Below are 25387 nucleotides of genomic sequence, written 5' to 3' on the forward strand. Positions count from 1 at the left end.
AATACTCTCTTTCTATGTTTATCTATCTGATTCCTATCTATCCTTTAAATCCCAACTCAAGTGCTCACTCCTCCAAGTAGCCTTTTCTAGTCTCCTTCCCTTCAGACTATATATAGAAGAATTGTTCTGTAACTCATGTGCCCTTATCTTGCAATATGGTCTATTAGAGTTATCTAGATGGGTATATCATTTGCTCTTTTTCTCCTGGTATTTAGCACAATTCTCTGCACAAAGTAGGATCTTAATAAATATTGATTGATTGATTTTTCCTCATAATTTTAAATCCTACTTTTCTTTCTTTTTTTAAATTTTAAACATTATTTTTATTTGGTCAATTTCAAACATTAGTCGCTGAATGCAAAAAATCATTTTCTTTTCCTCCCTCCCATCTTGCCCCCCCTCCCATAGCCGATGTGCGATTCCACTAGGTATCACATGTGTCCTTGATCTGAATCCATTTCCATGTTGTTGGTATTTGCGCTAGGATGTTCATTTAGAGTCTACATCCCCAATCATATCCCCTCGGCCCCTGTAGTCAAGCAGTTGCCTTTCTTCGGTATTTTTGTGCTTGTGGATAGTGTTTTTTAGATCCCTACAGATTGTTCAGGGACATTGCATTGACACCAATGGGGAAGTCCATTACGTTTGATTGTACCACAGTGTATCAGTCTCTGTGTACAACGTTCTCCTGGTTCTGCTCCTTTCCCTCTGCATCACTTCTACTCTCGTTTCAAAGCCCAGCTCTAGCTTTACATTCTTACATGAGGAGACTGCATAGTGTCTTTTCTCCCTTTTGCAAATGTAGCCTACACATGTATGCAAAAAGTGAATGCTTAATTTAAAAAAAAAAAGACTATTTTTGTCTTTTTCTAGTATGTGTACATACTTTTAAAAAATTTCTAATTGAAAAGGCTTTATTGGAGAACCTCTTTCTCAGTTGTTTCATTATCTTTTTCCTGTAAATGCCTTAGTGTTTTTCCATTTTATTATTTTTATATCAAGGGCTAATTACTCAAGTTGTTTAAAGGTCTATTTGATATCGCATTTTCATCATATCTTTAATATGATGCCCACTTCTTGACATTTTTCTATTGATGAGCTATATATTGGTTATGCTTGTAAAGTAATGAGATGAACTCATTACTTTTTGCTTTGTATATGTCTTGTACCCAATTTTCTATATACATGTTAAATACTCCTTTTTTAAGCCCCAGGAGAATATAAACTTATTAAAGTCAAGGACAGACTTGTACTTTTTTATTTCAAATGTCTAACACATAATAAATGTTTAATAAATTCTTGATAAATGAGTAAGTGAATCCACAAACCATCTATGCTATTATTTTATAGAGAAAATTTGTGTATCAAGCCTCCTCATCCCTTTTCTTTATGGCTAACTAAACAATCAGTCCAGTCTAGGAAGCTTATACTGATTATATACTATTTTAAATTGTGGCTGACCCAAACTTTTATCTGCCTTTTGATGTTTAGGAAATGTAGACAGCCTATGACAAAAGCACTGATTATTATTAGGAAAATACATACATTCCCCTCTCCCCCCATAACATCATCACCACCACCAGTGAACATGGAACTAGTGAGCTAAATTGACATTCACTGTTTTGGAATTATCAGTATTAAAATATCTTATATATCTTTTAAATATGTAACTATGATACTCATGCCACAATAATAATTTTTAATGTGTCTAATATTTTTATTTCAGTTACTCTATCTTAACTAGGATAAGTCTTGGGCATAATTACTATAAGATAGCCTCTGCAATTAATGTTCATGTCAGAAATAACACTGAAAATTGGATCTTTACTAAGTTTGAGAGGAATTAGAAACTTATTCCCCCATATTTGTTTTTTTTCTTTACCTAGAGATCAAAATATAGTAAGCAAGGAATAGTAGGCCTTGTTGCTATAGGTGTCACCACTGGTGAAACTGGTATCTACCAGGACTAAATCTAATAGGCTGGGTAAATTATTATGGTTCTTTGACACTGGATAGATGTTTGGGTGAGGAGGAGCCTAGATAACTTGCTTCCTCTTTGCGATGTCACTAACTGACTTAGCAACCAAAATTCATGGGAAAAATTGTTTTTGTTGACTAGTCATGTATTATATATTGGCAACACCTCTTTAATTATAGTCATCAGGAAAGGTGGTCACAGAGTATGGCTAGGGATCAGAGGCAAGACTTGAATTCAGTTCTGGAGACTCACTATCCTCTCCAAGGACTTGCATTTCAGGAGTTCCCAATGTGAATGCAAACATAGATCCAGGTCATACCTTACTCTCACTAGAAGCATTAACTATTAAGCCATTGTAATACATTTTGGTTTCAGAATAATATGATATTCTAGAGTACCAAGAAAATGGAAACAATTTCCAAAAGGATCTAGAAATTTTTCTGTGTGGATTTTGTTAAAAGTGGAAAGCTCTTTAGTAACTGTTAGACTAAAGAAGACACTCCCAGAGAAACTCTTGTCTTTTTTAAACATGTATATGTATACACAAAGGACCTATATATGTATTTATGTCATAATTTGAACTTACACACATGCATATGTTTTATATTGCAAGCACTCGGTGATATTGACCAAAAAAGGGTGATGATTGATTTATATCTCAGTGACTTGGATTGGAGAATCAAGAATCATAGATTTTGCTTCCAGTTATGGCACTAAATATGTGACTAAGTCACTTCTCTGAACTTTAGCTTTCTCATTGCAGCAGTTGGAGCAGATCACCTTCAAGGTCTATTTCACTCCTAAAGTCCTATGATTTAGGAAGAAAGAAAGAACTTTCTATTGGGATACTTGCCCGAGTCGGGTTTAAATGCTTATTGTCCTACAAAGAAGGAAAGTTTATATTAATGACTTACACCTCCTTACACACATGCAAACAGACTCTTTCTCTGTATGTGTTTACCATACTCTTTCCTCCTCTCTTCCTTTCCTAAATATTTGACCTATATTTGTGATTTTATCTTTGTCAAAACGTCTTTGTAGAATGGTGGATAGAAGACCAATCTCATCACTCCTTAACTTCTTAGTGTCTTCCCAATATTTTTCTTAGGTATTAGAAATTATTATAATGATAACTAGCCCTTGTAGAATGCTTTACATTTTGCAAATCCTTGGAAGGGGAGGGAGGAGCAAATATTCATTGAGGGCCAAGTACTTTGCACATATTATTTCATTTGATTTTCACTAGACTACCTACATGGGAGATAGATGATATTATTAGTCCCATTTTACAGACGAAGAGGGTAAGGTCACACACAGCTAGTCATCTGGATTTGAACTCAGGTTTCCTGACTCTGAGTCTTTCATTCTATCTCCTGTGTCACCTAGCTGCCTCAAATTAGAGGAGTTGCCAATCTGAAATTCATAATTATTTTATGGAGGAGGAATCAATTTATACATCCCTCCCCACTCAAAGGCAAGAACCATCATAATTTTTATTTAACCCTTCAGACTTAAATAATCTGATACAAATAGTGTGGAAACTCCCTTGAATAATATGGCTCTTCAAGTCAGGCAACTTGTTTATGATTTTGTCTTCGTTGACTAGGCCAATGAAAGCAGAAATAACCTATTCATGGTCATAGCGTGTGTTAGAGGCAGAATTTGAATCCAAGTTTTTAAAATTCCAAGTCCAGTTCTCTGTCCACTTTGTCATTCTTACTTTTTTCTGAAAATTTGTTTGGTAAAAATGATTATAGCCAAACCAGATTATCTGTAACTTAGAGAGGGCATAAACTCATTACAAAATCTGATTTTGCTTATTTGAGTCCTTACTCAGAGAAATGCTTATTTAATTATCTTGCAGTAAAAAGGGCTGATCTTTGAGGCTCTACAAATACTTCAGGGATTCTGGAAACCTCCTTGCCTGTTTCCCTAGATGTGTGAGGTACTTGAGTCAGGTTCTTCATTAGATAACTATATTCAGAATCAGGATAGCAATATTATGCAACTTCCCACTCAATTAAGAGGAGGAAATACTGATTGTAAAAGGCCACGGAGACAGGGCCTCTTAATAAACATTTCACTGACTGTTCATAGTGTGCACACTAAATATAAGTGCTTGTGTTATGTATTAGAGGGGGAAAATTCTTTATGAAACTGATGTCAGGATGCTTAGTGAATATCATAAAAACATGGAGTAAAAACCCATTAGGGTAAAGTCCTTTTAAAAATTACATTTACAGGCTTACTGTTTGACTAGACCATAAAGAAGCACTGACATTTAGTGGAAATGTATTTCATTTGTGGAAGGCTGGAAAGCAGAAGTTTTACCAGATAAAACTGTCAAATGTAATATACTTTACAAATTCAGTTGAGCACATTGAGGGGGTTAGGGATATTGAACAACAAGAATAATGGCAGAAAGGATGTCCTTTCTTCCCCTTTAGCCTTGTTTAACAAATAAAATGTTGATTTACCCTGTGTGTCACATTAAATGTATTTTCTAATTTCTTTTCATATCTTTCTTCTATATTGTCTGAACTTTTATTATTGTTTTGAACTAAATTATGCCTCTTTTTTCCACTAGTTAATGAATAAAGCTTAAATGCAAAAGCATGATAAGGGTGGTCTTCATTTGCTTTTCAGTCATATGCTCTTTTTGACTCCCATTTGGAGTTTTCTTGCAAAGATACTGGAATAGTTCGCCATTTCCTTCTCCAACTTATTTTACAGATGAGGAACTGAAGCAAAGCAGGTTAAGTGACTTGCCCAGGGTCAAACAGCTAGAAAGTGTCTGAGGGCCCAGCACTCTATTCCTCAGGGAGAGCTAAAATCAGGTAAAATGATCTGGATGCAGGAGCAAGACTATAGGTTCCAGACTGAGCTTAGCTAGCCAAATAGCATTTATGTAGCACCTGCTACATTTCAGACTTTGTGCTAAGAGGTGGCAATACAAAAAAGGTAATCTTTGTTCTCAAAGACCTCAGAGTCTGAGCTTAGAGTTTAGTCATTTTAAAAACATTTGTGGTAACAAAGATTTGGAAATTGTGGGAAAGCCTATCAATTGGGAAATGGCTGAACAAGTTGTATATGGATGTTATGGAATATTATTATGCTATAAGAAAATATAAAGAAAATAGTTTCAGAAAAACCTGGGAAGAGCCAGTAGGTTTTCAAGTAGGTTTTATGTGAATACATACTTGAAGGAGAGTAATATGTGAAATACCCAAGAGAGAATGGGGTGCTTTCTGAGATGGGTTCCCCATCACTGGGGGGGCATTAAAAAACTAGATTAATAGATACTTTTCTGAGATACTCTGTATTTTTTCCTTTCTCTTTAAAATTCTTATTTTAAATATTTTTTTTATAAAATGCTATTTTATTTTTCTCCAATTACATGGAAAAATGATTCTTAACATTTGTTTCTTTAAAAGTTTTGAATCCCAAATTCTCCCCCTCCCTTCTTCTTCCATGGATGGCAACAATTTGATATAGGTTATATATATATATATATACATATATATATATATATATATATATATATATGTTATATGGAAAAGGTAAGATATTTCCATATTAGGTTGTGAAGGAAAATAGACCAAAATAAAAACCATGAAAAAAATAAAATGAGAAATAATATCTTCCATCTGCATTCATACTCCATTAGTTCTTTTTCTGGAGGTAGATATTATTTTTCATAAAAATTTTTGAAATTTTGAGTTTAAAATTCTCTTCCTCTTCAGGTCCTTTCCCATCCATTGAGAAATCAAGAATATGATATCAATTATACTTGTGAAATCATGCAAAGTATTTCCATATTAGCCATGTTGCAAGAAAAAGGCAAGAAAAATAAAGTGAAAAAAATTATACTTCAATTTGCCCTTGGACTTCATCAGTTCTCTCTCTGGTAGTGGATAGCATTTTCCATCATGAATCCTTCAGGATTATCTTGAATCATTGTATTGACCAGAGTAGCTAAATCTTTCAGTTGATCATCATTACAATATTGCTGTTACTGTGTTCTGCTCATTTCATTCTGTGTTATTCAATAGGTCTTCCCAGGTTTTTCTGAAACTATTTTCTTTATATTTTCTTATAGCATAATAATATTCCATAACATCCATATACCACAACTTGTTCAGCCATTTCCCAATTGATAGGCTTTCCCACAATTTCCAAATCTTTGTTACCACAAAAAATTGCTATCAATATTTTGGAACATCTAGATCCTTTTCTTTTTGCTTTAATTTCTTTGCAATACAGATCTAGTGGTGGCACTCAGCTGAGTCAAAGAATATCTATAGTTTTATAGCCTTTTAGGCATAGTTTCAAATTGTTCTCCAGAATGGTTAGACCAGTTTGCAATTAAACCAACAGTGCATTAGTGTCCCTATTTTTCCACATAAGAATTTGGACTAGATAACTTCTAAGATTCCTTTCAACTCAAATTCAAGATGCTTATAGCCTGTGGCTTTAAAGTTTTGACTTTTTTGGGGGGGGCTTTGGATCACCTTTTGACCTCTTAATTTTGACAAACGGGGCAAGAGATTTGGTACTTTATTGCTCAGTTAATAACTGGTTGAATAAAACTTGGCCTTGGCTCTTATTGAATTTTTTAGCTAGAATGGATCATTTGTATTGTTGGGGAAAGAAAGTTGCTAATGTAGCCAAGGGGGAATGCATACTTGCTGCTTCAGATTTGGCTGAGTACAATTAATGAGGTCCAGAAGAATTAAAACCTAGAGGAAGGCAAACCTCTTCCTTCTGTACTCTCAGAAAGGAAAGGCTGTAAAAGTAGATAACAGTTCTCTGTGAAGGGTGTGACTAAGCTTAGAAAACAAGATGCCTCTGTAGGTCTGTGCTAGTAAATCAATGGACTTTCAGACTCAGTAATCACAAGCTTTGAAAAGGTATAAACATTTAATTTTCATGGGGCCTGGGGGAAGAGCGTTCTTAATTTTAACATGTTAATTGTGGTAGAGCCAGATGCCTTGTGAGGCAGCCTAGATGACAGCATGAGTGCTGTCCAAAATAAAGCTACCATCCTAGCTTAGTTTTCCATGATGTGTAGCCAGAATGTTCTGATTTTTTTTTTTTAAGCAGACAGAATGGAGAGGGGGAGATTAAGTTCCCAGACATGAGTCCACATGGAACAGAGTGGCAGAGCAGGCACACCCAGGGATAAAAACTCCAGAAAGACCAGAAATTGCATTGAAATGTACAGACAAAAAGCGCTTTCATTGTTTTTTGTCCCCTTATCTCAGTATAACTGACAGCAGAAACATTACTACAAAATAGACTTGAACTTTCTTCCTTCTGGATTGTTTTTGTAGATTTCATATTATAAATGGACTCACCAGAGACTGCGTATAACTTTATGTTTGTTTAGGAGTGCCTACTAATTTTCATGTTTATTTAGCATCAAGAAGACTCTTTAAGGACCCAAATCACTAATAAAGATGAATGATGCTTAGAAATGTATTTATCCTAATTGTCCTGACCCTGTTTATGATTCCAATTGCAGTACAACTAATTCAATCCCAGGTTAAGAGGTTTGAATTTTATCTGTGCTTTCTCCTGTCTTGTTTAAATATTTTAAATTCTCTAGCACTGCAGGGACAGTGAAACTATTTAATTTTTTTTTTTGCTATCATCTGGAGGTCAAGTTAATTGCCTCAAATTAAATATTTGTCATATGCATATTATTCTAGGAGGTGTGGGAGATATAAACTAAATCTAAATAAGATCTTATCTCCATTGGACACATTCTTTGTCCTCATTGAGCTAGGTAGGGGGATGACATGCACACAGATGAATATAATACACAATATGGTATGATTAGAGCATAAGGGAATTGTAAAACTAAATTTTTTATGTCCTCTGCAAAAGGTTGTATCCAATCAGAGAGATAAGGGTGGAGCAAAAAATTTGTTGTCTGCCTGCACATTCACCAGGCAAAGCAAGTAAGGGAAGACATACCCAGCCTGAGCAAAGAAAGACACATTAACATGAGAAATGAGAAAATATCAGACACATTAGGGGAGGGACTAAGTAAACAATGTCACAATTTCCATAAGGTGTACAATACATAGGGAAGAATAACTTGAGAAAATACTGAAATGTATGGCATAGTTTGAGAGACATGGTATAATGGAAAGAGTGTTGGATTTGGAGTCTGAGAACCTGACTTTAAATTACCCCTCTTCTGCTTAACTTTGTATCCCTGGACAAGTCACTGGTGCCTTCTAATCCTCAGTTTCCTCAGCTGTAAAATAAAGAGTTTGGAAGAGAGCAGAGGATTAATTTCCTTTTTGTCATGGGCCCCTTTGGCCCATGTGAAATATATAGATTCCTTTCTCAGAATAATAATTTTTAAATAATTGAATGAAATGTTAAATTTTATTTTTTCCCCTCTTGAAATTTAATTTTATTGTTTCCCAATTACATATAAAAGTAACTTTTAACAGTTTTTTTTAGTTTTGAGTTCCAAATTCTTTTTATTCACCTCTCTTCCCTCTTTTTGAAAAGATAAGCCATTTTATATAGGTTATATATGTATAGTCATGCAAAACATTTTCATGTTAGTCATGTAAAAGAAAACACAATCCAGCGCCCTCCCCTGAAAAAAAGAAAGTTAAAAAAATACGCTTTGATTTGTATTCAGATTCCAATACTTCTTTTTCTGGAGGTAGATAGCCTTTTTCATCCCAAGTCCTTCATAATTTCTTAGATCATTATCTTGCTGAGAAAAGCTAAGTCCTTCTTGGTTGATCATTGTACACCATTGCTGTTCCTGTGTAAAATGTTCTCTTGGTTCTCATTGGGGTGGGATGTGTGTAAGCAAAGGCAAGGGAAGAGATAAGAGATTTTAGTTAGAATAATCTAGTGCAAGCTAGCATGTTTTTGAGTTGTTGATAAAAGCTCTTGAATAATGAATTTTAGGTATTGGTCTTTGGAAATCTAGAACGATGAACTCTAATCATCAAACATACATTTACTGGTTTTATTTTTTAAGGAAAAATTGCATTGGTGAAGGGAATTATGTCAGTAAGTCTTTATCAGTGCTATTGTTCCCCCCTTTAAAGACTTGGTCTCCCTTTTCTACCCATTTTGAAAGTACATGGGGTGGGGGGCAGCTGGGTAGCTCAGTGGAAGGAGAGCCAAGCCCAGAGATGGGAAGTCCTGGGTTCAAGTGTGACCTGACACTTCCTAGCTATGTGACTCTGGGCAAGTCACTTAACACCCATTGCCTAGCTCTTGCCACTCTTCTGCCTTAGAACCAATACATAGTAGTGATTCTAAGACAGAAGATAAGGGTTAAAAAAAAGTACATGGGCTACTTGTGGTCCTGTTCCACTTTTGACTTGCTTTATTTTTTATCTGGGCTAGTTTGACCCTTCTTAGGCAACTGAGGGGCTCCTGGCTTCTAAGGACTCTCTATATTGATGGTGAACTTCCAACAGACATCGATTGGCTTAACCCACTGCAGTTCAGAACGCCCACTCCCATCCTGCTGGTAGACTTAGGTCCACCAGTGTCAGCCGCTCTAGAAGTTGCGATTATAAGTATGTAGCACAAGGAATAAAGGAAGAAAAATATGCATTTATTAAGTGCCTACTGTTTACCAAGGCATTATGCCAAGTGCTTTACAACTATTGTCTCATTTGATCCTCATAAATGATCCAGTGACTACAATTCTACCAATTGGAGATAAATTTGAGCTAATAAGTAATTGATTTTAAAAAATTGTCCCAAGCTTTACTTTAAATGAATTCAGTGGCTGTTGGGGTAATAAAGACGAAGTCAGAATTAGTCCCTGCCCTCCATAAGCTTACATTTGGGGTGACATGGGGTAGGGTTTTAGTATAAATGCCAGTAAGAACATAAGGAGCAATTCAAGGAGACAAGAGAGCATTTCCCCTGGTGTCATTGGGAAAAACTTCCTGAAGAGGTAGAATCTGACCTGAACTTTGAAGTAGCTTATAGATGCTGAGAGGCAGACCGTGAGAAGGATTGCATTTCCTGCATCAGGAATAGCTTCTGTAAATGCATGGAGGTTTGAGGTAAAACGACTGAGAGGCCAGTTTGACTGGACCCCAGCATTCAGAAAGAGGAATCATACAAAATAAGGCTGGGCAGGAAAGTTCGAGGCCTTAAAAATCAGGCTAAAGAGTTTCCATTTTATTTTATTTTATTTTATTTTATTTTATTTTATTTTATTTTATTTTATTTTATTTTATTTTATTTTAGAGAACTCTTGGAGATTGTAGAATAGACAAGGACATGGTTAGACTGATGACTTCATATTTTGACAGCTGTAGGAAGGATGGATTGGAAAGGGGAGATCTTAGAAGTCAGGAGACTGATTAGGAGGCTGTTACAATAGTCCAGGTAAGAGGTGATGAAGGTCAGAACTGGGGTGGTAGTTATTTAAGTGGAAAGAAGTGGATTGGATGCCAGAGATGTAATGGGGGTAAAATAAAACATGGCAACTACTTTGTTGAGGTCAGAGGAGTGAAGGAAAGGAAACAGGAATTATGGGTGACTGGGAGAGGTACTCTGTAGAAGTGGAGAAGTTTGGAGGAAAGGCAGCTTGGGAGAAAAATGGTTGGTTTGGGGTTGTTGAGGTAGAGATGTCTGATGTGTATTCCATCTCCTCTGGCTTTTTAGGACATGCCCACGTTCATCTTTTACTTTCCATAGCCTTTGAGGGTGCCTGTCATCTCCAGACCATGATGAAGCATCCGAGTAGGACTGTCGATATTCCTTAGGTTTCATCTGTATTGTAATAATTATGCTATAATCATTAAGAAACTATGTGTTCCAGATTTTCTAGAGATGTTTTGATTTAAAGAAGGGAAAGCAGACTTTTAATGAAGCTTTACACATCGATATATTGACAAAATATATATCCCTATTTCTGGCACAGAAAAATTTGATTGCCATAAATATGCTAATATTTTAAATATTTTCTGTTTTCAGAAGTTAGAATCATCCACCAAAATTATTAAAAAATCAATTAAAGTAACCTCCTGCTTTTAGTCTCTTTCCTCTTCAATCCATCATCCACATAATAGACAAACTGATATTTCTAAACATAGATCTGACCATATCACTCATTGCTTTAAAGTTCTCAGAGGCATATTACTGCTTCTAAGAGTAGATGCCCGGCTGAATATTTTCTATTTGAAGTTCTCCACCATGTCACTTCCTTCTCCCTTCCTAGTTGTAATTCCTTGCTTCCATTCATATAATCTCTAGTCCATATTGGACTGCAAACATATGTAATTCCAAGTGATGTCTCCATGGAACAAAGGTTTCTTGTTTGTGGACTTTCTTCAAAGGATGTGTCAGGTACCACCTCCTAGGTGAAGTCTTTCCTGATATTCTCTTTTCTTTCTTTGATTGTTAGTATTTCTCACTCTTGAAATGTTATTTTCCTTTTTTTTAAATCCCTCACCTTCAGTCTTAGTATCATACCAAGACAGAAGAGCAGTAAAGGCCAGGAAATCGAGGTTAAGTGACTGGCCCAGGGTCTCATTGCTAGCAAGAGTCTGAGGTCAGATGTGAACCTAGGTCCTCCCAACTCCAGACCTGGGGCTCTAATCAGGAGGCTGCCTAGCTGCCCCTATTATTTGCTATATGTTGTATGCTTGCTTACTTAAAGGCAAGAATTCACTCAACAATTTGGGGAGTGCTCGCCTATTTACTTTGTCTGATCTCCAAGTGGCTAGGATGTCCAGAGCTAATAATGCCCTGTTTGTAGAGTAATGATTCTAGTCGAATGAATCATGCTGAAATGTATGAGTTGGGCAGGATGAAATGTTTATTGTCATAGCGGTGACAATTTTTGTAGATTTCTTTGGGCAAGAATAGTCAAGTAAATAGCCCTGAGAACCATACATTACTTCAAGAGTATTTATCTATATCTATATCTATATCTATATCTATATCTATATCTGTATCTGTATCTTTATATATAACAGTTCATATTTATCAAAAAGGAGGATGGATAAGAATCAGTTTTGTGCTGAAGGGAGATTCTGATGTGCCCAGGTTTTACTTTTAATATCCCTGGTGAAATCTTATGAGGCACATTATTAGCCAAAGGGCTTCTAATCTGGTCTAATTCTCTGATTATTTAGCTGAAATGATTGAATACTGTAGAATGCAAAAGCATAATAAAAACGGTTGGAAGAATAAAAGAAAATAGAGATGCATTAAAAAAAGAAACAGCATAGAGCCAAATAATTTGGCATACTGTCAGATAAAATATTTAAGGTTGGTGGAGTCGTGTATGATGAAAGAAAAATATTAGCTTGTGGTAATGCTGGAAGGATAACCATATTCTTTGCAATTCTGATTTAGTAATGTGATATGAAAACTGCCTAGGTACTTGAAAAGAAAAAGGAATTGAGTATGATGACCAGCAAAAATATATGTCTTCTCACTGATGCCTTCAGGGTGATTTGGATGATAACATGAGATTCCTTCTAAAGAACAGAAGAACCTTGAGGGAGCCTTTGTTTTACTACATAGACTTATTGTATTATCTATTGTTGACGGGTATGTAGTGTTCTTGGTCAGTTGTGTCATATCTATCCTAACAACTAGGAAGTCAGTTCATTATGCCAAAGTGTGAAAGAAGGATGAATTCAAAAGTTATGCTTTTTCATATATGTAGTTAATATTTATTATTCAGTAGAGAACAGGTGAATTTTGGACCCTATTGATTTGCATGTGTGTTTTTTTAATCATACCAGCTATCAGACAGAAGAGTGGTAAGGACTAGGCAATTGGGGGTAAGTGATTTTCCCTGGATCAAATAGCTAGGAAGTGTCTGAGGTCAAATTTGAACCCAGGACCTCCCATCTCCAGATCTAACTCCATGCACTTGAGCCACTTAGGTATCCCCTACTTTATTTTTAAATTTTGAGTTCTAAATTCTTTCCTTTTCTTTCTCCCTCAATCCTTTTCACCCCTCCATGAGATGGTAAGCAGTCTGATATAAATTTTACATGTGCAATCATGTAAAACATTTTTTCCATATTAGTCATTTTGTGGAAGAGTAAAAAATATTGTGGTTAGTGTGTAGAGTGTTCTGGTTCTGTTCACTTCACTTTGCATCAGTTCACATAAGTCCAGGTTTTCCCAAAATCACCTTGCTTGTCATTTCTTATACCAGAATAGTATTCTCTAACAATCTTATACCACAGTTTGTGCAGCCATTCCCCAACTGATGTGCAGCCCCTTAATTTCCAATTCTTTGCTACCACAAAAAGCATTGCGGTAAATATTTTTGTACAAATAGATCATTTACTCCTTTTTTTTTGGATCTCTTTGGGATATAGACCTATAGTGGCATTCCTGGATCAAAGAGTATGCAAAATTTTATAGCCCTTTGGGAATAGTTCCAAATTGCTCTCCAGAATGATTGGATTAGATTGCAACTCTACCAACAGTGTATTAGTGTCCCAATTTCCCCACATTCCTTCCAACATTTATCCTTTATGGTCATCTTGGCCAATATGATAGAGGTGAGGTAGTATCTCAGATAAAATCTAAACTGTTTAGTAAAAAAAAAAAGAGTATTATTGATTTGGTGACAATCTCAGCAAAACTCCAAAGGTAAAATTTTAAAGTTTTAGCAGTTTCAGAAACCTAGCCCTTTAGTAGACAGGAAAGCAAAGATTAGGGAAAACACTTAAAACAAATTCATTTTACCACTTGGGTTGATTTGAAATTAAGTATATATTATTTCATAGGAAGAACTGAGATAAAACTTTAATCTAGAAAGAAATTCTCTTGATACATTTGAATCTTTGTGAAAAAATAATTTTGAACTATAAGAAAGTACAGGTGATTCTTCTGCTGACTTTTTGTTTCCCGAAATTGTAAAATATACACAAAATGCCACATTCAATTGCTAACAATTCCTTCTACTCTCTTTAGAGAAAGAAACCTTCCAAAGTATCAAGACCAAGTGAGAAATGAATCCCAGGTTTATAAGAACCAATAGTTCTTTTATGAATCCAAATTTCTCTCTGTCCTCCTAAACTCTTACCTGGACAATAAAATAACTTTCTAATTAATTTCCTTGCTTTCAGGCTCTTTCCTCTCATTTAATATAAAAACTGATATTTCTAAAACACAGATCTGACCATATCACTTCTCTCGTTTGAAAAATTTCAGTGGCATCTTATTGTTTCTAAGATGAAATGCCAGACTGAATATTTTATATTTGAAGCTCTCCACCATGACATTTCCTTTTCCTTTCCCAGTTTTAATTCATTACTTCCTTTCATATACTCTCTAGTCCAAATTGAACTGAACTTGTGAATTCTAACTGCTTCCTCCACAGAACAAGAGTTCTATATTTCTGGATTGAGTCAATCCCTTCCTTTAAAGGATGCATCAGGTGCCCTGTCCTAGGGGAAGCCTTTCTTTCCCAGATTGTTAGTGCCCCCTCTCTCTCTTGAAGTGTATATTATTTTCTATATATTCTATATTTAGTTACCTGTGTATCCTTCAGTATCCTGCCCCCAAGTGGATTGTACACTTATTGAGGGCCAGGACTGCTCTGTTTTAGTCTTTGTTTTTTCCCAGCATCTTGCATACTATACTTAGAACATTAATTGAATGGAGATCTGGAGGCTAATTGAATGCAATTCCTTAATTGCATAAGCTGTTCTAAATGATCACAATTAGGATCTTCAATTTAGCCAAAGTTGCTTCCAATTACTATTCTTAATTACCTTGTTCTTGAATGGAACATTTCAGTGGTACCCTTAAAGCATATGTAGTCAAAGAGGGTTGTGTTTTCACTTTCCTCCCATTCTTTCTCTGAGAGAGTTGAAAGGGATCTTAGACATTATTCTAATATATTAGCTTCATTTTACAGATGGAAAAACAGAGGTATTTTTTCATGTAATCCAATCTGCTTTGTAGTGTTTGGTTTTTTTAAGGATAAAAGCAGGTAATATACTAATAAATTCAGCAGTGGAGATAGTATATACTACCATGTTACACAGCTGTATCACCTAATTTCATTAGCATTTTAGTTTCTTGGGAATGTGTTTAGTTCTTTTCAGTATAGTATGTTTATGTCGGGAGCCCTGCCCTTCTCTGGTGTATGTAGACGGAATTGCCATATGTATGAAATATATCACTAGTTAGTTTTTATATAGGAACCAGATGGCTTAGTATTCTGTGTTCTAATCTTGTTTTCTTTGCTGATTTTGGTTGGTACAAGTCACTTAACTCCCGCTTTCAGTTGTTCCATCTGTGAAGAGGAGAAATTAGATCTCTCATTGCTGATAAACAACAAACCACAAAAATGATGACAAACCTTTTTTGCAGACAAATTTCTAGGACTCTGAATGCTTAGTCATCATAATTAACATCAGTACTTTCACACTTCACAATGTAAGAGACAGTCAGAGGCATTCCTTCTTATGGCATTATCTTTCTGCACTTCAGTGGATCTAAGTCCCCATCAATGTGGATACTTGCTTTGGTAGTGCAGATCACAACCTTCTTTCCCCATAGGATGCTTGTCCATATCCTCCCGTAAGTCCTTCACAAGAGGGCCACCCAAAACATAGGAGTGAAAAGGGTTTTTCTTGAGATCCTTTGATGTTGCATTGATGCCTTTGGAGCACATTGGCTGTGTTACCTTTCATGCTCATTATATGAACACCCCACCTCTGTTTGAGATCCTGTGTCTCTGTTGATTTTTTTTATCATACCCCTTTCCAGTTCTCTCTGAATAGTTACCTGCAAATTTAATTCTTCAGAGACTGGTATTCTATGAGTCAATATCATCAGAAGACTGTTCATGTTATTAAGATGGGCCTTGATTTCAGAAAGACACTAAGAATCATTAAAAACATTGAATGATTTTCCAAAGACATTCCATGTCACTCTCCTCCTTCATTTTTAGGTCCAATTCATTGCATATTCATAGTATCTAGCCAAGATATATGTGCTAGTAGACTAGTTCTAGGGGAACTCATTGCAATTGAATATCATAGTTTTTTTAATGTGGAATTCTTCTTTTAGCCCAATGTGATGGCAAATGAAGATACATACACACATGCTAAAATTGGAGGATTTATATTTATATTCTGTAAATAACTTATCTTACTTCGGAGTTTGTTTGGGTGTCTGTTGGAATTATTTGTCGTCAAAGCATATAAAGAATTCATAAAAGCTTCAGAAGAGATGAATCAATGCAGGATGAAGTAAGAAGAATCAGGAAAATAATATGCACAAGAAAAATAAAAAGAACAGAAAAAGAGACTGAGTTTGACCCTGGATAAAAGTTGAGAAAATATATCTTCCTTGAAGAAGTAGAGGATTATAGGTGTTGGAATATTGTAGATAATATTAGACAGAGTCAATGTTAGGTTTTTTGAACCATTTTTCCTTAAAATTTTTTTGTTATAAGGGAACACTTATTGGGTAGAGATCAAGGAAGGTTGTACATATTTAGAAATGAATATGATATAAAAGCAAAATGTATCCATAAAAATAACAATTTTTTGAAGTAAAAAAAACATTTGTAATTCAGGATTGTGAACAAATTATAATATAAAAAGAGGAATTGTTAAGGGCAACTGATTTTTTTGGAAGTGATAAGAAAATGAGTTTAGCTTTTTGTTTGTTGGATGATGGCAGGGCAAACAAAAGAACATAATCTTCAATCTTTTGGAAACATGTTACTGAAACTTGTGTGAGAGCTCATTGGAGTCATCACAGAAGAGAGAGTTGAAGTCATGAACAAGGGCAAGTTACTTATAGAAGTGAATATAGAGGAAAGCAGAAAGCAGGGAGCTGGTGGCTGAGCCTTAGGGAAAATATAGAGTTGGGAAAGTAAGAGGGGGCAGCAAGAGGAACAGAGTAGGCATCTTTATAGAGTCATATATATTCAGAAAGGTCAACTAGAAAATTGCTGTATTGCAGGAACTCAGAGAAGAAAGTTTCAAGGAGAAGGGAAGAAGTGGTCAGCACTATTAAATTTAGCAGAGATAGAGTGGGAAGAGAAAAGTGAAAGAAGATAAGATTCATTATTGAGAAGGCACAGAAGAAGGAATAACATGAAGGAGGGAAGGATATAAGCATTTTTAAGCCTTTACTATGTGCCAGGCACTGTGCTAAGTAATATAAGTACTTTACAAATATTATTTCACTTGATCAGTATAAAAGTCATAGAAGGTAGATGCTATTATCTCTATTTTACAGTTGAGAAAACAGAGGCAAACAGAGGTTAAGTGACTTGCCCAAGTTCACACAGCAAGTAAATGTCTGAGACCAGATTTGTTCACAGGTCTTCCTGATTTCCTATCTTGAAGCTTAGCTACTATGCCATCTAAGTACAATAATGTATATGGAGAGTCAATGGTAAATTTAAAAAAGTATTACCACTGAATGAAAAATATTTCAAGTAACAGTTACAAAGCATGATGGCAACATTTTTGCCCACAAGTCAGTTTATTTTATTTCGTAACCCTCTAGGAAACTAAATTTTTATTAAAAATTATTGTGATCCTAACTAACTAGAATTTTCTCTATTCTCTCTGTTGGATGCTGCATACTTTGGTCAAATAGGAGATATTTGCGTATATGAAGTCTTGGAATACCAAATACCAAACAAATACAAATATTCATAGGTAGTTTAAAAATCCTTACCTTCTATCTTAGAATCAGTACTGTGCAATGGTTTCAAAGCAGAGCAGTAAGGGCTAGGCCATGGGGGTTAAGTGACTTGCCCAGGGTCACACAGCTAAGAAGTATGTGAGGTCAAATTTGAATTCCACTGAGCCACCAAGCTTTCCCCAATAAGTATTTTTTAAACCATATGATTGCTTTCCAAGATGACTTAGTAGGAACTTTATTTTCCAATGCAGAATTAAAACTCTAGTACTTTTTGATTTAGCTGAAATCAGAGGATAGCAAATATTTGCTTATCAGGACAAGGAGGTAAGCTGTTTCTCTCTCTCTCTCTCTCTCTCTCTCTCTCTCTCTCTCTCTCTCTCTCTCTCTCTCTTTTCCTCCTTCCATCCCTCCCTTCTTCCATCTCTCCTTCTCTCCTTCCCTCCCTCCCTTCCTTTTTGGAATTAAAATTGTAGATAGTGTTTATTCTAGCACCATGTCAGTCCTTTCCAAGAACTCAAATTGCTGTCAGATTTTGGAGGTAATAGTAATGGTCATTTACAGCTTAGTTCCCAAATCAGTTTTACCAATGAGAAAATTTTCTCTTTTTCTTTAAGATTATGTATCCAACTGAGCTTAGAGAAATTGCAGGATTTGGTTTGATCACTATGGTATAAGAAAAAGAGCACTAAGCCACTTCCATATTGTTTGCTATAAGAGCACATTCATATCCCCCCCCCCCAAATAAACTGTAAATACACTGATGTGAGGGTATGCTTTGATCCACATCCATCTGACTCAACAGTTCTTTCTGTGGAGGTGGATAGCATTCCCTGTCCTAAATCTTTCAGAATTGTCCCAGGTGATTGTAAATGCCTTATGTTCTTAAGGGGCAATAACCATTCAGTTACATTCATATACTACAGTTTGTTCAACCATTCCCCAGCTGATGTACATCTGATTTGTTTTTTAAATTAGAACCAAATAGTGGGCAGCTAGATGGCACAGAATTTAGAAGACTGTTCCTGGAGTTAGGAAGATTCATCTTCCCGAGTTCAAATTGGGACTCAGTCACTAACTGTGTGACCCTGGATGAGTTACTAAATGCTATTTGCCTCAGTTTCATCAGCTGTAAGATAAGCTGGAGAAGGAAATGGCAAAATATCTCAATGTCTTTGCCAGGAAAGTCCAAGTGGGGTCACCAAGCGTCAAACACAATTGAAATAAATAAACAACAACAACAACCCAATTATGTTGATGATTATTGCTTTATAATATAATTTGAGATTTGGTAAAACTTCCTACTTTTTATCATTCACTTAAGATTCTTGACTTTTGTTCTTTTAGAATTTTTCTATTTTTGTTCATTTCTACAAAACACACTGTTTGGTGTAGCACTATATCCATTAATTTAATGTTATCATTTTTGTTATATTGGCACAATGTTCATTTCTATAAAACATGCTGTTTTATAGTAATTCTTAACATGGTAGCCAAAATATTGAAACTCAGGAGATGTCTCATTTAGGAATAACTAAATAAATTCTGGTATATGAAGGCAATGGAATATATATGGAATGCCTTAAGGAATTTGAAAGTTTATAGGAAACTGACAGACTTTATGAACTGAGAACTGAGAGAGAAACTAGAACAATTTGTACAATAATAATATCATAGAGAAACATAACTTTGAAAGACCTCAGTGTTCTGATTAATGTAGTGAGAAACCAATGTATTTTTCAGTGTGGTCATGGTGGGAATTTGTGTTGTTAGACTGTACAGATAGTCTCCTATTATAGGTTTTATTTATTTATTTATTTAAAATGAATTTGGAAAAAATGAAAGTTCTAGTTCCCTAAATGATTCTGAAACATTCCTTAAAATAGTTTCAAAGCCTTTAATTACAGACAGCAGTGTCAAATCCATTCCTGGAGAGATTTATTACATTGAGGTATAAAAAAACCCAGAATTGAACACATTTTAAAGAGAATGTGTTTTCACTTATAGATGAATGAGGGAAGTTATCAATTAAGGCACTTGGTTTCCTCTTGCTGAACTCTCTCACACATTAGTCTTACCCTGAAAGAATGAAAAGAAAAGAATTCAAATTCCATTGAGTATTTTGTCCAGGGTTTGTGGTAAAAAGGATTGGGAAATTGATGCTACATGTATTTGATTCTCTACTATGTTTAAAGCATATCTCTGGGCTCAAATGCTCAAAAGATAGAAGCCTGGCTGCTATATTGAAGATATTAGCTATATTTTGATTCTCTTTCTATAAAAGATCTTAAATTTACAAATCACCCATCGTTTACTAAGCATCTAACAATAACTAACCATTCACATGTTGGATATTGAAGAGCCCTCCCAAAAGTGAGTTTTGATTTTTACTAGAAGTGAATGCAACAATGACAAATTTTAAAAAACAAAACAACTTACATAAAAGCATAGTAAATCAAAGATCTTCTGCCACCCTTCCCCTACTGTTCCATACAACACAAGTCTTCTTTCAGACCAAAGACCTGCTTGGTTTCAGATGGCCAAATGTCAGCTAAACTGACATTCAAGCAACGTAAGGCCATTGCTTCAAAACTAGAACATAAGCTGAATCCATGTTAATAGGCACAGCTATTTAAGGGGGAAAAAAAAAGCTGAACCATGCTCTTGCTAGACACAATTTAAAAGTGATCAATTTAATGACCTAAATGATTGAAAACTGATGGGCCTTCCCTTCTGTTTTTCATAATTAAAGAAAAGTTTCAGACTCTTGATTCTTTGACATTGGATAGCATTTTTCATCCTGAATGCTTTGGACAAACTCAATATTTTTTTTTGGATAACCGTAATCATAGCAAAATTTCTCAACAGTCCTACATCTCCAGTTCTTACAATGGTTTATCAACCACAAATTTAACCACAATATTCCTACAAAACATAGTTCTTCTTAGAAAATATCACCAAAGAGAATAATAATAAAACCATACTGATTCAGGCTAAGTTGAAAAAGTCAATCGGAAGTAGTGGAACTATACTATTATCTCATCCCCTGCCCAGTTATCTCTCCCTCTTTCTTTGGGTCTGTCTTTAATAAACAAATTCTCATATTGGCTGTGTTAAAAAATCTCATTTTGCATATTAATCTATCAGGATAATATATTTCTAAAGAAATGCAATTTTATTATTTCTCAGTACACATACTCTAAAGTATAATAACAAAATTTTGCTTTAGAAAAAGTGGATAAGTGATTTTAAGTAACTTGCTAACTTTGTTTAGTTTCTCAAGTAATAAATAATTTTAATGTTTGCTCTTTACCAGTCTTATTTAATATTAATTTGCTTAGCAAAAATGTTTATTCATAGTTCAGAAGTAAACAATACAAATTATTATAAATTTCTAATGGAAGGTCTTGATTGCTTTTGTAATTTTAAACTTTTGGTTTCTGTCACTTCCTCTCTGTTCCCAAGTTTCCATTTTAATGAGTCCTGGAGGAGGCTGTGTAGGAGGCAAGATTTCCTAAGGGCCAGACCTTGCTCTTAAGTAGTGTTAAGAATAGTATTTCAAGGAAAGTGGTGCAAAACCCCTTAGGTTTTTAGTTGTTTCCAAACAGCATAAATAGTGTAGTAGAGAATTTAAGAAAGGGATAAAGTTTCTCTTAAGAAAGCAAATGACTAACTATGTATACTACTAACATAAACAGGCAGTTTTAGGTCTCTACTGAAAAAAAAAGATTTGAAAAAAAGTCAACCTTTTTTTTTTGTGAGTTTAAGTTACTGTTTTGGTCTTATTCCTTGATACTCACATACCTTCTCCCTTCTACCTATATTAGTGCTGATTTTATATCCCTTTGAATGAGTATTTTATAGTTTTTATAGCATGACTTATTCTTGATGATCTCTTGCTAGTTAGTAGTAATTTTCCCCTAAATATTCACAAATAATCTCTTTTATAAGGCAGCATAGAATTTTTCTGGACTGAAGAAGGCAGTAGCTATCCATATGGAGTATTCCTTGTGAACGATTTACTAATTCCCACCCTGTAGGCTTCTCCACTGTCATATCACATACTCTTCCTTCTTTTATTGCTAAGATTTGATTTATTTTGTTAAAATTCAGTTCAGAAGCTACTTTCTCCAGAGAGTCATCTTGTCTAATCCTGCCTTCACTATATTTTTTCACTTATTTTATGAGCATCCCTAAGTCAATGTATTTGTGTGTGAATCAAATCTATGTGTTAGATCTAAAATTGTCATATTGGCCAATCTGATAGGTGTGAGGTGGTATCTCATAGTTTTTTTAACTTGCATTTCTCTTATCAAGAGTTATTTGGAGCATTTTTTTCATATAGTTACACACAATTTTAATTACATTAGCTGAGAACTGTCTGTTTTTGACCTTTGTCTTTGACCATTTATCAATTGGGGAATGCTTTGTATTCTCATAATTGTGGCTCAATTCTCTGTATATTTGAGAAATCAGGCCTTTGTCAGAGACCCATGCTATAAAAAAATTCCCCCCTAATTTATTGAAACTATATTTTTAAAGAAGCTGGTAGACTGTTCTTTAAATAATATAATCTTCTCTCTTTGGCCTTTATGCCCTGGCTCAGTTTTCTAGCATTACACATAACTCCTTTTGCTAGTAACCAAACTGGCCTTTTTGCTGTTCTTTACACTGGCCCTTTGTCTCTTAACTACTCTCCCCATGACTGAAATTCTCTCCCTTCTCATTTCTGTATCTTACAATCCCTAGTTTCCTTCTAAACTTCCCCACTGGGTTCACTATCCTGACTCCTACATGCACTGTCTTTTTTTTTCTCCTCAAAGTTCTAAGGATATCTCTGAAGAACTGGATTTTCTAGTCCTGCCAATCATGGCCCTTGATATGCTCTTTATTATCAATCAAATAGTATAATTAATTGACTTTTAGACAATGGTATTACTGAGAAGTTAAAACAAAAACCAGTTACCAAAACATTCCTCCTGATCCTGAGGCACACTCTCCCCTTGTATACACGAGGTTGTTGAAGAAAGTAGACTCAAACTTTAAGTTCAAAGGCAATGAGATTCATGGGTACAGAACATATGTGGCTAAGTTTGACCTCCCAGCTCCTGCTGTATGAGCACTTTTTTCTCTTTGTGGAACATGAAGCTCCCTTTATTTTTAGATCTTTGAGAACTGATGTCTTTTGAGAATCCATAGCCAGCATTCCTTGCCATTATGTTTAGTAACAATACTGACACACTCAGGTGGTTTTTGCTCTCTATTCATCTGTCTAGTGTAATGGGAAAAGGATAGAGATGGGATAAGATTTAAGAGAAGTGGAAGGTGTCTAAGGCACATACTAGGAACTCAAAGGAAAGGATTTTAGCAGGCAGAAGGCAGAGGAGGAATAGTTTGGAAGTAACAACTGCTAGAGTAGGGACTTCCTGTAGGAGGTTGGTTACTTCCTGTTTGGAAGGGCGGAGGAAAGACTGGCTTATTTTGAACCTCATCTACCTCAACCTGATTGTGGAGAAGGAGTAAACCCCTAAATCATCTTTGGTGGTACTCTATTTGACTGGGAAACATCTAGAAAAGGATCTGACCATACCTGCTGTGCTTTCCAGAAGGTTTTTATCTAAAAAATCCTGTCAGATTGACTTTGAGGTTTTACTTCAGGGGTCAGACCCCCTAGGTGAACTTACCCATTTGAGATCAATCATAACAGTTTTCAGAGACAGCTTTTGTAATAAATCTAACCAACTACTGAGGGTCATAGATAGGTAGTTTAGTCAGCTTTTGGGGAACACCTAGATAGAAATAGGGAGCTGGTAAGTTAGCCAGAAGACCAGAAGGCTCCCTCTTGTGAGGGAGTGCTTAACTACCTAATATGGACTAACATGAAGTTTTCCTCATCCCCTACTGTCTCCTTTGGTCCCTCCATAACCTTGTATATACTTAGTTGTCTGTCTTGTCTCTAACAATAAATTATAAACTCCTTGTAGTAGGGGGGATGTTTCATGTTGTATTTGTATCTCTAGCCACTAATTAGCAATTCCTAGCCTTTCCCTCTTATGTATATAACAGAAAGAGTTCTATATTTGGAGTTGAGGGGACCCAGATTCATATCTCATCTCTGATAGTGCTGTGGCCATGAGCAAGTCACTGAACTTCTGAACCTTGGTTTCCTTTGATGTAAAATGAGAGTTTTAATATTTGTAGTACTTATACCACAGTTATTGTGAGTATCAACTGACAAAGTAAATGAAATGCCTTGCAAACCTTAAAGTGCTATATTAATATCCACTTATTACTATGATAGTAAAGGGATTCTATTAGAAATATAAAGAACTATACTTTTTATATTTTCTCTTTGATAGGTTGAATCTTAAATCTAGATGTACTCTTTTCCATGGATTGAATATTGATCAAATGACTTTAATGATAGAATATTAGGGTTAGAAGAGCTATAGAAATCATCTAGTCCAATCCTCTCATTTTAGAGATAAGAAAAGAGCCTCGATGCTTCAGTTTGTCCTATTTCTCAGTGGGAAGAATATCTTTTTTCTTGGTAAATTCTAAAGTTCATCCAGTATTTGTGAAATATTAGACTTTGGAAAGTACAAAATTTCCATCAATGTCATTTGAAATATACTTCTTTTTAATGTGCTTTTCATCTTAAATTTTCCTCAAGTTGGCCATATATTGGTATCCTTGGGAACAGGAGCCAATATGCCCTTAGTGTTCTTTGCACCATTCCCCAATAAAGGCAGAGCTTTATAGTCTAATGAACAGCTTTGAACACTTTAGTTTCCCATTAAACTATATTTGACTTATGAGTGACAATGCCCTTAAAAAACCTAGATAATTTCTTATAGTTGTTTAATATGCCAAAGTGGAACATTCCTTCTACTGGGAAAGTGGCCCATGAGACATAATTGGCAGCCAGGCAGGACTGGAAGTCTGGAGATCCTGGCAAGCTGGAGGCTGGACTTTTATATGAAGTCAGAGTAGACACTGAGGTCAGGTAGGGCTTGAGAGATCAGGCAGATTTTGCAGGTCAAAGAAAACCAGCATCTAAGGCACCAGAAATAATGAATGATATTAACTTGAATTATCAGCATTATTATATTCTGTTTCTAGGGTATGGGCAATTTGCCAACCCTTTCCTTTTTAAGAGAGGCAGCAACATTGGACTAGCCAGAAGATCAAGGCTTCTGTCTCAACTGTGCCATTTACCAGCTGTGCAATCACAAGAAAGTCTTTTTACTTCCCTGAGTCCCTGTTTCCTCATTTGTAAAAGAGGAGTTTGGCCAAGATAATCCCTTTAGGCCCCTTCTAACAATAACTTCCAATGATTCTACATCATTAAGTTTATTTCCTACTCTATGTGGGTGGTTCTGGACTAAGTATGTGTCAGAGGTAGGGCTCAAATGTTTCCAAAGTAGCCTTCTACCTCTCACTGCCCACATTACTTCTTAAGCAATAGCATCATTTAATCTCTTTCAAACAAGTAACCTTTAAAACTGCATTGTGTTAAGTGGGCCTATTCTTTTGTGCCAACTCTGTAAAGTTGTATCCTTATTTGTGGATAGGGCAGTAGGATTAAGTGATTTCATATTTTTAGATTGCTCTGTCATAGTACCTTATGCTCTCTTTGGATTCATGCTTAGAGGACTGTCACTGAATTTAGCAATTGTTTTCGGTAAGCACATCTTTTATTTTTAACAATTGTTAATGAATTTATAGGAGTCTTGGGTTTGTAATCTTTGAGGA

General features: G+C 35.3%; 1 protein-coding gene across 23 annotated transcripts in view; it reads left to right on the top strand.

Moving 5' to 3' along the window:
* The window catches only part of ABLIM1 (actin binding LIM protein 1), a 400442-nt gene that overhangs the window by 23805 nt on the left and 351250 nt on the right, over window positions 1-25387 (top strand). For 6 of the 23 annotated variants that reach the window (XR_008913123.1, XR_008913159.1, XR_008913129.1 and 3 more), the window contains exon 1: window positions 24650-25316. The exons of 4 other annotated variants lie outside the window; for them this stretch is intronic. Coding sequence is in view for 1 of the 19 variants with exons in the window: in XM_056803736.1 (XP_056659714.1) it covers window positions 25277-25316 (40 nt within the window). In the remaining 18 variants the exon portion in view is untranslated. Of the gene's footprint in view, window positions 1-24647; window positions 25317-25387 lie in introns of those variants that run through there. 13 more of the 23 variants (XR_008913133.1, XR_008913135.1, XR_008913137.1 and 10 more) reach the window with 9 other exon arrangements.

This window comes from Monodelphis domestica, chromosome 1 (assembly GCF_027887165.1).
Source record: "Monodelphis domestica isolate mMonDom1 chromosome 1, mMonDom1.pri, whole genome shotgun sequence".
NCBI classification, from domain to species: Eukaryota; Metazoa; Chordata; class Mammalia; order Didelphimorphia; family Didelphidae; genus Monodelphis; species Monodelphis domestica.